The 14,389-nt window shown below is 42.6% G+C and overlaps 1 protein-coding gene across 2 annotated transcripts in view; it reads right to left on the minus strand.

The window, feature by feature from the left end:
- DOCK1 (dedicator of cytokinesis 1) overlaps positions 1-14,389 on the minus strand; it is a 489,568-nt gene that overhangs the window by 327,007 nt on the left and 148,172 nt on the right. For both annotated transcript variants that reach the window (XM_011930180.1, XM_011930179.1), the window contains exons 25-26: positions 8,373-8,500; positions 6,152-6,247 (exon numbers count right to left, since the gene is read on the minus strand). In XM_011930180.1, the coding sequence (XP_011785570.1) occupies positions 6,152-6,247; positions 8,373-8,500 (224 nt within the window). The remainder of the gene's footprint in view (positions 1-6,151; positions 6,248-8,372; positions 8,501-14,389) is intronic.

Consider the following 14,389-nt stretch of genomic DNA (forward strand, 5'->3'; position numbering starts at 1 on the left):
AAGTGAAAGTTGATGTAATTACGAATCAGGGCAGTTTTGCTGGAGCAGTGTCACCTAAAGATCAGAGCAGCTGCTTCCCACACCAGCACGTCTTCTCTGATCTATAGAAACTCTACCACTAGCATATTTGCATGCGCTGCACGTGCAGCCACTTTATTTATTGAAAGTAAATAACTCTGTGGTGCAAAGATCAGAAAGAACATCCATTTCATGAACTGGCATAAAGTCATCATGCTACAGTGGATCCTATACATTCTGGTCAATGACAAGGTCATTTTAAGTTGTGCAAAACTTAACTTAAGGCAGTCTGGTTTTGCAAATACCTTTGCAGTTTGGTATGAATATGTAAGGACTGCAGAGCATATTTCGCCCATTCAATAATGTGGTTTTTACTTCTTCTGCAGTAAACCCATAGCTGGTAACCAACCTTGAAAAAATACCAGGGTCACAGGGATATAAAAAGAAACCTAAAATTGCTGTAGCTGCCCCAAAGAAAAATGAACTTATAAAACCATTGTTGCACACACACATTTTAGGATGATTTTCTGAAAGCAGGTAGGTTTATTAGCAAGCAGCACAATTATAGACATTTTTTATGATGATTATATACAAAAGCCAGACACCGTCTATTTGAAACACAACATTTTTTTATAAATGATTTTAAAATCATTTTTAAAAGATATTCATACTTAAACTCTATTACAATAGACATCTCAAAATGAACGCTCATGCATGGAGATATAACATCTTTGTGAAAATATTTGGTTATGGTCTTGGGAAAAAGGCACTATTCACTGGGAAGCCAATTCTATTACACCATTTTCCAAATGAAGGAGTATGTCAGGCTCTTATCAATCACCCAGGCTTAGAGAAAGCACCAGGTTTTCACCAGCAGCAAATTCCCCACCCAAGATGCTGTTGTCACTATGAAACACACCCTCCACCAGCCCATCAATGTCCCCCTGAGAGAGCGTTTACAGTGGAAACAAAATAACTTCCACCCCTTGTGTCTAGGGAGTCAGGATGCTCCAGTGGTCACAAGAGTGAAGTGGAAAATCCAGGCAACATCTTCCCCTTCCCTAAGCCCACTTCTGTCAATGTTCAAAGGGAATTTTTCCTTAAAAGCAGCCCCCATTTTCATTTTAGTGAATTAGTAATTTCTAATCCCCTCGTGTGTATCCAGGCCACAGAAAAATCTTTAGAAGTCCCTCTCACTCAATTACATTTTTAAAGGACCTGTTAACAGAATGTAAATCTGATCATTTGAAAGAAGCAACAGCAGCTCCTATCACAGGAGACGGAAATGTAACTCATTTCACCAGCTCTCATCTCAGCCTAGAGTGCTTCTTACTCTAGGAAAAAAACACACCCAATGGCTGGCCAGCCCACCTGCACAAAATACAAGAGCACCTATCCCAGCCGTGGTCACCTGCTCAGACCCGTGTGTGATGAGGAAAAATGCTGCTTAATGCTGAGGGCTTAGAAAGCTTCTTTTCAAAAAGGAATGCTAAAATAAATCCTGAAGTCTAACTTAATATAAAAGTAAGTATTTCACTCCATGTTTCTACCGCATCAGACTACACCAGAGTAAAGATAAAATGACCTTTTCGTTCTGTGGCAAGGTTATTGCAACGCTTCTGTCTCTGGGCATATGCTAAGTATTCACATGGTCTACGGTTCCATAACTGCCAAATGGAGTTGTTTCGGTTTTTTCTTAAGGATGTAATACTTAGGATCATAGTACATTATTATCCTAGGCACGAGATGCATTCCAATCACCCATTTCAAATATAATCAACTAAAGCAAACAATATACAACTGACTGCAAAGTCGAGTTTTTGTAAAATCCCACAGATACAGATAAAAGAAAAGCCTTATATTGCATATCCCAACTTATCTAATTAAGTGTGAAGTTCCTCAGTTTTCTATTCCTTACATAAATAGGGGGAAGCTGTCAGGGTATAATCACATTCCCAATTAATAACTTATTCCGATGGAAAGAGGCCACATTTCTAGTACTGTTGCCAACATCATGCAATAAATCATTAAGTAAAGTATATCAATTTCAGAGTTCTTTTTAATCACTTTAATTTTAAAAAACTCATTTTCAGTGATTACTTAGAATTTTTAAGCTGATTCATAGTTACATAATTTCTACTATATTTATGCAAAACTGAGTAACACATAAAGACTGGAATCTCTAAGGTATAATGGAACGGTACAGCCTACCCAAAACAGATCTATGAACTATTTTCTGCTTCTTTTCCACTCTAGAAGGTCCACTGATTAAGGTTTTCATCCACTTTGTCAGGGATACTTTTTGCCTTGATCGTCCTCTAATCTAAATTCACAGAGCAACAACAATGACTTTAAAAAGTTAATGCACAAATCTACATTTGGTGCAAATTGGAAGAGCAAGGGCAGGCATCCTAAACAGGGTAGCATTTCACTCACACTGCTCTGTTGACTCCAGAGGGGGCTCGTGGCTGGCTGGGGATTACAAAGTCCCACTAAACAACCCGAATTTTCAGTGGCGAAGGCCCTTCTTGAAAACATCTTGATGTTGTCATCACTCATTAAATGATTATAGCTTATTCAGAATCTTTTTGAGAGTCCTTCCAAGACAGCTGCATTTTACAAAAGAAATTCCAAGGATTTTTTTAACTTCTTTACAGATCTTAGAGATGGTAGAATTGGGAGGAGTCCGTTTAAGACCTCTCTCGTCTTCCCACTTTGAGGCTTCTGTTTGGGAAGGTCAGGGCTGTGGAGGATGGTTCTGGAGGTGGGTAGTTTGCTCTAACTCTTCCATTCCCGGACACTGCTTAGACCCCTATGCCAAATGCTTGATATCAATGTGGCTCCAGATAAGACCAAGCATGGGTCCTCGCTGTCACACCCCCTTCTCAGAACATGCGAGGCTTCTTCCTGAGGAACTCCTCAGGGTTCCTTAGAATACATGGGTTCTTCCAAGCTGGAGCATCCCAAGCCCTTCAGGAAATGGGCACCTAGCTTGTGGTCTGGCCCTTCCAGCAAGGAGATCCTAGAGTTGGAGCATGGATACAACATGGTAGAAAATAGAAAGGTGCTTATTTCACTGAACAGCTGCCTCCCTAAGCAGGACAGGGATCTAGGAGCAGCTCAGTCCTTTCGATGACTTCTGAAGTGGACCATGGCCATCAGCATCGTGTGCCTGTGTCTTATAGAAGGGACTGACAGCATATATGGGAACCAAATCCAGGCTCGAAACAAGTGCTGCCATGCTAGCTGTGGGATCTTGAACTATTTCTCATCTGTCTGCAGGGCACTGTGAGAATTAAATGAGAATCTTCCTGTTCATTATATAGTGCCTAGCATGTAAATGCATGCTCAGTGAAGAGGTGTCATTATTACTACCACAATAGTACTACCATCATTATGCCTGAGGTAAGAGAAATTTCTCAAAGACATCCTGGACCACATGGTCTGTGAGGAGACACCATTCCCTGCAGGGTCTGTTCTACCCTTTGATGAAGCTGCAAGCACATCTCACAATCTCTCCACATTCCCAGCTTCCCATGAAACTTTATGAGCTTTTTCTCTGCCCTCTTCCCTCCAGTTTAACTGTTGGTCAATGGGCTACAAGCCAAGTGAACACACACCTAGCATAAAGACCCTAAATAAGGCTGGGCATGGTGGCTCATGCCTGCAATCCCAGCACTTTGGGAGGCTGAGGCAAGTGGAGCACTTGAGGGGAGTTCAAGACCAGCCTTGCTAACGTGGTGAAATCCCATCTCTACTAAAAACTACAAAAATTATCTGAGTGTGGTAGCGTGCACCTGTAATCCCAGCTACTAGGGAGTCTGAGGCACAAGAATCACTTGAACCCAGGAGACAGAGGTTGTAGTGAGTCAAGATTGCACCACTGTACTCCAGCCTGCGTGACAGAGTGAGACTCTTATTTTGGGAGGGGAAAAAAAAAGACCCTAACTGGAGGCAGGATTGGGCCCCAACTAGACACAGGACCACACCCCCAACCAGACACTGGACTGTGCCCCTCTGACCAGAGACAGGACCTCCTAATCGGAGAGAGGACCATGACTCACTAACCAGAGACAGTACCATGTTTCCCTAAGCACAGGCAGAATCATGCTCCCCAAAACAGAGACAAAACAGTGTCATGAGACCACCTGCCTCCACTTCCACCCTCTCCCTCATCTGCCCCCATCCCAGCATGCCATCATGTCATCCCTAGTCTCTCTAAGTCCGCCCATCCCAAGAGGGTCTTGGCAGAACCACACGTGGTTCAAGTTCAAGCCACACACTGTTTGCTCTACATAACGCCCTTTCCACTTCCATTCCTGAGACTGTGCAGACTGCACCTGCAGCACAACCCCAAGAAGACAGGAATGCCGGACCTCAGGGGTCAACGCCGGACATCAGGGGTCAACAGGTGGCTCCTGGAGTCACCGCAAATCCTTCTCCATGGGCTCAGTGCCCATTCCATATTAATGTGTTCCAAATGTGTTTCAAGACTATGAATAAGAATAATTATGATGGAGAATAAGAAAACGCAGGCAAATTTACATTTATGTAATAATGGAAAAGTCTACTGTAAATAAAGCCAATTTACATGGAAACATTTTATTTCCTGAGTCATACATGTTGTAACCCAAACTTAAAAAAGCACACTTTAAAAAGGAAAATCTGAACCTCACATGTGCTGAAGCCCTAAGACATGAACTGTCTTACTGGATGGAAACACACTAAGGCAGCATTTGTACATCTGAGGGACCTGTCTGTGACTCACACAAAACGGAGTCCTCTGTGATGACACCAGACATAGAAATGCAAAGGACCCCAGCGCTCCGTTCGGACTATGCTGTCCAAGAAGACACACTTCACCTCCCTGTTCACAGCCTAGACGTGCAGGACACATCTAGGGAAGACCAGGGTACCTCCTCTGATTTCAAGTGAAAACTCCAAAAGGACATTTTCTCCTTTCATTTCAAGTTATTTTCTGGAAAGGATCTACCAAGGCGAGTTAAATGATAACGTGTACTAAATATTTTAAACATTATCCAGTCTATCTTTGATGGGCATTCGGGTTGGTTCCAACTCTTTGCTATTGTAAATAGTGCTGCAATAAACACACGTGTACATGTGTCTGAATAAAGAAAATGTGGCACATATACACCATGGAATACTATGCAGCCATAAAAAAGAATGAGTTCATGTCCTTTGCAGGGACATGGATGAAGCTGGAAGGCATCATTCTCAGCAAACTAACACAGGACCAGAAAACCAAACACCGCATGTTCTCACTCATAAGTGGGAGCTGAACAGTGAGAATACATGCACACAGGGAGGGGAACACACACAGGGGCCTGTTGGGGGTTGGTGGCCAATGGAGGGAGAGCATTAAGACAAATACCTAATGCATGTGGGCCTTAAAACTTAGATGATGGGCTGAGAGGTGCAGCAAACCACTATGGCACATACATACCTATGTAACAAACCTGTATGTTCTGCACATGTATCCCAGAACTTAGAGTTAAAAAAAAGAGAGAAGAAATTATAACCCCTTGAACCTCAAAAAGAAAAAAAAATTAAACGAGACCTACTCATGCATTTTTTGCTGAAGGAAACAAACTGAAGGTAAGGGGTGGGGAGGACAGCAGTGAACCCTGGGAAAAGGCACCGCGATCAGAAACTTGATGGACTTCCTAATTAGTAAAATATTCTGGAAAAAAATGAATAGGCTCCTGCCTAATTACTGTTTAAGGGAAACACCTACAATACATGAATAGACAATAAAATAACTAAGGTGAAGTATCTCAATTACTTTTTAGGGTCCTTCACAAAACTTTATTAATGGCACCTGAAATGCAAACACTGAGAAACTGCCAGAAGAATGAGGACTTAGCAGAAAATGCATGTCTTTTGCTAGAAGTAAGTAATGAGAAAACAAGAGCCAAATGTTTCTGTCTTTAAAGTTGGTTTGCTTACCCTTCAACTTTGACATTCATTTGGAAAATGAGGACATTTTATATACCAGGCTGTATCTCGACGGCTCACTACACTGCAATATAATAAGCTTATGTTCAAACAGCAGTTGGAGAAGCGTGCTGTCAGTCCCAGTTAAATATCCAAGCGTATGTCACCAAGCACTTACAATGAGTTCGGAATCTCGTCCCATGGAAATGACGGTTCGGTTCACAGTCCGGAGAAGTTTCTCCATGATAATCTGCACGTGTCTCTGAGTTGGCCCCTGGGGAAGGACACACCAATAAACATGAACGCCAAACAGAAACATTAACACGCAAGCCCCAGTGGCTGCCATTGAATCCACTTACCCTGTAAAGAGTAAATCAATTATAACCCTTAATGAGATGAAAAATGGCCCTTGTCAAAGGCAAAAGCTCCCACAAAGAAAACTCAGAGGATTTTATTAATTATAGTCCATTAATGATAATTTGTTATATATATAATCATAGTAATTTAATTTAAGCAAACCTTAAAAATAAAAGAAAATCTGTTTAAACAATATAATGTTTATGATCCCTGATTAGCCCACCAATTAGTTTTCTAAAGATATTTGGCCATCTGTAAATGGAAGGCAGGCAGATAACAGTCCTAGATGGTTCTGCATGTCAAATGCAAATAACTTAAACAGTCACATAGGCTAGAATGTTTAAACAGCATTTAGCAAACTATCTAAACTTCACACTGCTGTGGCATTTTCTATCAGTAAAAATTGACTCTTTTATTAGTGTGGGATGTGATTGTTGATTCTTCTTCGTGAACTTTGAATCTGATTAAACACATGCTCTAGGCCCTTCCCAGCATCACCACCTCTTCTGCGAGCTTTGACCAAACAAGCTCTTACACCAAGCTTTTCTCCAATAAAAACAGGGAAGAGCCAGAAATGGGATCACTGGAGGCTGGCCTTTGGGCGAAGGCTTCCAAAAAATCTCTCCAAAGGCAATGCTCCTGTAAGAGCTAAGCTAAGGTTTCTAGCATCACTAAGAACAGATGTAATCCTATCTTTTTCTTCCAGATCACCAACCAGGCTCTGAGAGAATGAACCAGTGCTACAGGGGAGAGGGTGACCAGGTATGTGGGCATGGTGACTAGGAGGGATTTCCAAGGTCATGCAGGAAAGGGCCAGGGACAAGCCTCATCTACTTAAAAATCCTGGCTACTCTGTCCAGGGCTAAGGGCAAGGACAGACAAAGCCCTGTTTTCACCTTTTCAGGCACACCTGGAAAATCAATAGCATCACATGGGTGCTCAAACAGGTATGATATGTTGGGAGTGGAAGGCACAGGGTCAGACTTTTCCATATGTGCTGGCACAAACTTGCTTTTTATTTTTTCTTTCCTTTTCTAGAGATGGAATCTCACTATGTTGCCCAGGCTGGTCTTAAACTCCTGGACTCAAGCGATCCTCCCAACTTGGCCTCCCAAAGCACTGGTGTTACAGGCATGAGTTACTGCGCTGGGCCAGCACCAACTTCCGATTTTTAAAAAAGTCCCTGAAAGAAGCATACAATTTACAAATGCAAAAGGAATAGGGTAGGCTGGGTGCGGTGGCTCACACTTGTAATCCCAGCACTATGGGAGACCGAGGCGGGTGGATCACAAGGTCAGGAGTTTGAGACCAGTCTGGCCAACACAGTGAAACCCCGTCTCTACTAAACATACAAAAAAATTAGCTGGGCATGGTGGCGGGCGCCTGTAATCCCAGCTACTTGGGAGGCTGAGGCAGGAGAATCGCTTGAACCCGGGAGGTGGAAGTTGCGGTGAGCTGAGATTGCGCCACTGCACTCCAGCCTGGGCAACAGTGTGAGACTCTGTCTCAAAAGAAGGAAAAAAGAAAAAAAAAAGGAATAGGGTAGAGCTACAAAAGCAAAGCACTGACCTATAGGGAGAGAGCCTCGGGGGAGGAAAAGAGCTGCTCTTCTCCTTACCACTCTCAGCATGCCTGGCTTTTTTTTTTCTTTCTTTTCTTTTTTTTTTTTTTTTGACTTTGTGCATGTATTACTTTAATAAAAATAAGAAGAAAGAATGCAGGTAATTAGCCAACTTTAAGCATCAAAGCCTTTTTGTCTGATGTTAAGGATGAAAATTTAGGTCCCGAGAGGCATTTCGCTGAGAAGACACAGGAAATAAAAAATGATTTTCAATGCAGAAGGATAAATGTTATAATGTAATGATCATCATATATACATAAATAAAATAAAAATAATTTAAGGGTGCAACTCTACCGAGACAAAAAGAGAGGCTAGACCTTAAAATCAAGGCCATTCATTTTTAAATGAATAAAGTTGTACTGCAAGGCAAATGGCAGGTTCAGACAAATGACAGGACATCACGCACAGAGCCATCACTCACCACGTCCTTCCTGTACAGCACCTCCAGGATGTGGCTGAGCAGCTGACAGCAGGCCTCCAGGTCCTCCTGTCTCTCCAGATGGTACTTGAGCTGATCGGTCATCATGGGAAGCAGGATCTCTCTGCAGTCTACATAGGACACAGGGTTGCCAGTCAGTGTGAAACCCACCAAGACATAACTATGTTTGCTATAAGCGTGTCTGCCCTTTCAAGCAGTTTGCATTTACATTGTGCAACACGTGAAACTGACATCTGGAGGGGGTCAATTACTTGACTGTGAGAACGTCATGTCTGCTGTTACTGTAAATAATTCACACATAAACACACTTCCATACATCTATGTGTGTATCCCAGGTAAATAGATAATAATTTGCAAACACACAAGATACATATAAACACACACACTTACATCCCATTGTGTGCACATAAATGCAGACACAAACACACATGGGTTTTTTAATGAATTTTCTCTAACTATAAATTCACTAATTTACAACACTAAAAGAAATACTTCCTACAACACAAATTATTTGAATTAGCAGCTTTTTTCATCCATTCCAAGGTGAGTCAAAAAGTATGGTTTCCTTCTCCTGGGTAGAAGATGCCAATCTTGGAATGTGACAATTTAAGGCACACAGAGTCCTCACTGAGGAGGAACAGGAAATGGAAACCAGGAGCAGAGGCCCCGCTATGGGAACGTGGCTATAAAATTAAGGGATGCCGTGGTGTAAGGATCAGAGGCAAAGCAGGTTTCGATTTCCATTTGTTCTTTCCATAGGAGCATAGGAAGGATGTGCAGAAAATAAAAGAGCAATAGGGAAACAGACACGAATACGATTAAAGGTGAAATGCAATTCCTAATTGTCTCTTCCAGTTGGGAAATCCAACTTAACTGGAGCATCATCCGCTCTCCAGCACGCACTACCTGTTTACAACACCAGTTCTGTGTTTCGACGCTAGCCCAGCCATTCTTGTTTCCTTTAAATGCAGAGCACATGAGGAGACAGCAGTGCTCTAAAACCTTAAATAGACTTAGCCGGTTTTCAGGATTTTATATTTTAAGACTTACAACATTAATGATACATTAAAACATGCTTTGCATTAATGTTTCTTTTATGTAAGAACACTATAAGCATGCAACATTGGAATGGTTCTTCTGAGTACGCAGAGCACACTCAGAACTTTCCCACGAACTACACTACAATGAAGGACTGGGGTGCAGGCAGAGAGAAACAAAGATTGAGAAGAAACACAAACCCCTCTACTCCCCTGTCTCCAGCGGATCACATGTGGGCAGCCCCTGCCAAAGACTTCCCCAGTTCCAGTTTTTATTGATTTCCCAGGAAAGGACTGATAGCAACACCATTCTTCCAAAAAGTTTTGTCCAATTAACATAGGAAAATGTGAATGTCCCTGCTGACTTCACAATGCCAGTAGTCAAGACTTAGGCAGAAGTAATGCAGGACATGCTAAGTGCTATACATCTTCTGGAAAGAGGCCATGTCAGCCTCGAAGGCTGTGGTGTCTGGAATCCCTCAAGAGGTCAGCGAGGGAGAGCACAGTGCCAAGATGGGATGGGCTGGCCCTGTAGGCGACTGCCCGAGTGTTACAGCCACCCGAGAACAAAGCCAGTCCAAGAGAAATGAACAAGAAAATGACCTCAAGGGAGTGAATCCAGCCTGGAAACGCTAATGCATGGGACCCACTACTTCCACAAACACCCCCAAATCTCAATGCCTTTCCTATAGAATCTACAAACTACATCCAGACTCTTGAGCTGCTGACCTTAACCACCACACAGCATCCACCGTAGGGTTCAACTCCAAATGCTCTAGCCCAGCCGGCTGAAATGCTTCCTCAGCACACCCTTATCTGAGCCCAGCCCTGCCAGCACTCTTCCTCGTGGTGCCCACCGTGATATCTCCCAAATGAGTCCTCTTGCCCTTTGGCTGGAAATACATCACACACTGTGCCAACTCCAACATGGGGAGAGCCCTGGGCCAACCCTGTCACTTGGTCATCGCTAGCACTGCCACCATTCTGGAAAACAAGCTGAATTTCCAAGAAACCTCAGAGGGAGTAGTTAGAACCACTAGGACCTCAGCAGGTAATGATAGCCCCTGACAATGTGACTAAGGAAAAAAATGACTACATAAGCTTAGAAGCCGACTTCCGAGGCAAGCTTAGCACAGACCAAAGAGAGGGAAAAGGTCTAATCTTCAGGGTGTGTCCATAAGTGATTCCAGAAAATCAGAGGAACATAGCACTGGGCTCAGAGACAGCAGAGCTGGCCCTATAGACTCTGGTACCCAGATGTCCCGGCCTAAATTCATCCCTCACTGCACCATTTATCCGTCATGCTGGGTAGGCAGTTGTGGTCTGTGCTGTTCTCAGAGCTAACTGAGTGTGCTGGTCTCATTTGTTAGAATTGCTCTGGGGAGAAAGAAGAGGTGTCTGCCTGTTCATCTTTGGCTGGGAGATGCTATCAACCATCTTTGGTTACCTGGTGGGGACGTTCACCATCCACCCCACCTGGAGGACTGCGCTACCTTCATCTGTTTGCTATCCAGCCTCTCTTGAGGAGAAACAACAAAACTTTTAGAAATGTCACTGTCATTTTGTCCCATATAAAGACATTTCATTCACTAAGCCCCCAAGAAGATCTAAAAAAAAAATTGTTATAACCATCCTGATAGACGAAAATCCAACTACACCTCAGCCTTCATGACCCAGCCATCTATGGCCAGTCAAGATCAAGGGGGGAGGTGGGGCTATGTCTACTTTAACTGTCAGGACAAAATGAGATGATGCTTGAGGGAGGACTTCGTAAAAAGTCAACCAACATGCCTCAGTGAGAGGTCTCCCCCAGCACCATCAGCATCAGAAAACTACACCCCTGACCCCAAAACAGAACCAGGTCACTGAGGAGGAGCAGGCTGGCAGCCAGGCTTTCCCTAAAGGCCAAAGGTCACTCTGCCCATGCCAGGGATTTCAACCAGGCCTCCAGGCAGAGGGTCACACAGGTTGTGGCACCATCTGTCGCCTGGTCCGCGGCAACCCATCCCAGACCCCAAAGAAAGTCAACTCCCCAGAGCCACTCAGAGAGGCTGGGAGGACCGAAGCCAAAGGCAGCAAAGCCAAGGAGTGCACCTCCCTGGTGACCTGTGATCTGCAGGCCTCAGCACAGCCCCTGGTGGACCCAGGTACAGGCAGGCCTCCAACGCCCCGTTATCGGAACATCTGAAATACTGATTGCTTTAATTATCTGTTCCTCCTTACTGGGATGCAATCTCCATAAAAGCAGAAGCCTTCTTATTTTCCTTAAATGGCATATCCAAGCACATAAACCAAGGCCTGATGATAGTGGTAGTATGAGTGTGTGTGTCTTGGATTAACTTGCAATTACATGCATGTGGTATCAAACTAAAGTCTGCAGTTAAAAGCAGGTCTGCTGCTCCCAACCCTCAATAAATGGTAGCTGTTAATAGCAATAATACAAATATCATTATACAAAGTCAGCCTTTTCAACTAAAAATATACAAAGAAAACTAAAGCCGTATAGCTGTGCTATACAGTACAGTAGCCACTCAGCTGCCTTCCCTAAAAGCGAAAACATACATTTCTTAAAACCTCATTTTTTAAGGGGCTTCTCGTATTCTGTATTTCTGTCTACAGATAGTAGTTTTTTTCAAGAAGTGGTGGGAGTACACGTTTTAAGTAACAGTAAGACTCTAGAATTTTATCTTAAGATAGCAAATCAGGAGCACTGAGGAACGTACACTACAAAGACAGACAGAGAAACAGACACACACACACACACACACACACACACACACCCTACAATGACCTATTTTAAAGCATGAACAGCTGTCTCTGGCAGTCAAGGAAGGGGAATCTCCCTTCTTCCTATGGACTTCACACCTAAATGTCCTGAATACTCTTCTCATGGACGAAATGTCATTTCTACGGGTTTGGCACTGATAGTCCCATTGGTTCCAAAGCAGATGGCCTGGGAAGCCAACAAATAATCCACCAGGAGGAAAAAAAAAAGGAGGCAGGATCTTATATTTTAAAGAAAAACACATCATCTTTTGAAAACTCTGGAACAAATAATCAACCAGAAGTCCAGGAACCTGGGTCACTTTATGGGATTTGGGGAAAGCCTTTTAATCAGTTTACTCACACATATGAAGAAATAATGCAATCCCCCCTGCTGGCTCTTTGCTTTGTATCTTGGGCAAGTTACTTCAAGTTATGAAACTCTCTAGGTCTTAATTCTGTTTTTGTGCAAAATGGGGATGCTGTTGGTCATCTCCCAGATTGACCATAAGAACTAAATGATACAATGCGTGTATTTAGCAAATGTGAGCCTACAACAAACAGTGGTAACAGAAGGAATAGTATTAATACAAAGTCAGCCTGTTCAACTAAAAGGACACAAAAGAAAACTAATACCTCAGAGCTGTGATATCCAGCTCAGAAACCTCTGAGCATGTGAAATCTAATTAGTGCCATGGAGGAATGGAATTTTTAACATTATTTAATTGTAATTAACATAAACTTAAATGTAAAAAACGCTACTGGATTTGCTTACTAGAAATCAATGTTTGAAACAATTGGGGTATGTGAATCTCATTTTTCAAAGGTAAATTATATTCAATGATGAAAATAAAGATCAAGTATCTGGTGAAAATTTCACATCCAAACTGAGATGTGCTGTACAGGTGTAAAATACTGGATTTCAGAGATTTCACACGAAAAAAAGAACGTAAAATATATATCATTAATAATATTTAGAGAGAATTCATGTTGCAGTGATGTTTTAGACAAAATACATTGTTAAAATTAATTTCATCAATTGCATCATTTTTTAAAATGTGGCCACTAGAATATTTTTAATTACATACATGGCTCACATTCTATTTCTGCTGGACAGCACAGTCTCAGAGTATGCTAGTAAGCAGATGTTGAGGACCTTGTATGTGACTTCTGATTGTTATGAACTGGCATTTATTGTAAGCAGAGTCACGGCCACAGCTCTCTCCTATCAGACACCCCATCACACATACTGACTCCAGGACTGTCAGTGTTGACTAAGGCTACGGTGACCCACGAGGAAGCTAGAATCAGCTAGCACAGCTGTCCTGGTTTCCTCTGCCACGCACAGAGCTATAAAGGTAGCCAGGTGGGCCCAGGCTCCATGCAAATCAGCTGTGAGGATCACACCAGTCACCCTTTCACGGCCCTCCCCCAGTGTGATCCACAATGATTACAGATGGCAATAATTCAACATCTGTTCATCCTCAGTTGCAAGGGCCGAAGCCAGGATGATTAATGCTCTGGTAATGGGGACAGAGTAAAAAATATTAATCTTTATAAAAGGTATTCAACAAGCATTATCAGCTTATAAATGTCCAAGCAGAATATCCAACCATAACCCCATTACAGTTCTACATTAAAGCAAGATGCAAATACAAGAATGAATTTGTCCATTTAAAACATTCATTTTTATGAACATTGAGTAATGTACTTCTTAATTTTTAGTTTGGTCACATTAAATAAATGATCCATAAAGTGCATTTAATAACCCTCTGAGTGTGACATAGAACTGAGATCCAGAATAACACTTTTCATGAGAATTAAACAGTAAGAACCATATACATGGGGAGTGTTTGCTATTCATCTTGTATAGTCAATTGTCTTATTTTCCAACTATCTAAGAATCCTGGACCCACATGTTTCAACACGTCCAGGTGCTTTTCTCCCTCCATTCAAGTCTTCAAACAACAGAAATACAGAAGACGGTGCCGACACTGTAAGGAACCACAGAGCCAACTACTTAGCTCCACACTTCACAGATGTGGGAACTGGGAGCTGAGTGAAGGGACCTTCAGGATTGCACCCCTATGCACTATCAGAGTCAGAATTATTAGATGTCTGATTCCTCAGCTGGAGCTCCGCAGGGTAAAGGATCCATGTAGGAACACAGATGTGTAAACCTGTATGATTTACATAACA

Source organism: Colobus angolensis, unplaced genomic scaffold (genome assembly GCF_000951035.1).
Source record: "Colobus angolensis palliatus isolate OR3802 unplaced genomic scaffold, Cang.pa_1.0 Scaffold85, whole genome shotgun sequence".
Classification (NCBI taxonomy): Eukaryota; Metazoa; Chordata; class Mammalia; order Primates; family Cercopithecidae; genus Colobus; species Colobus angolensis.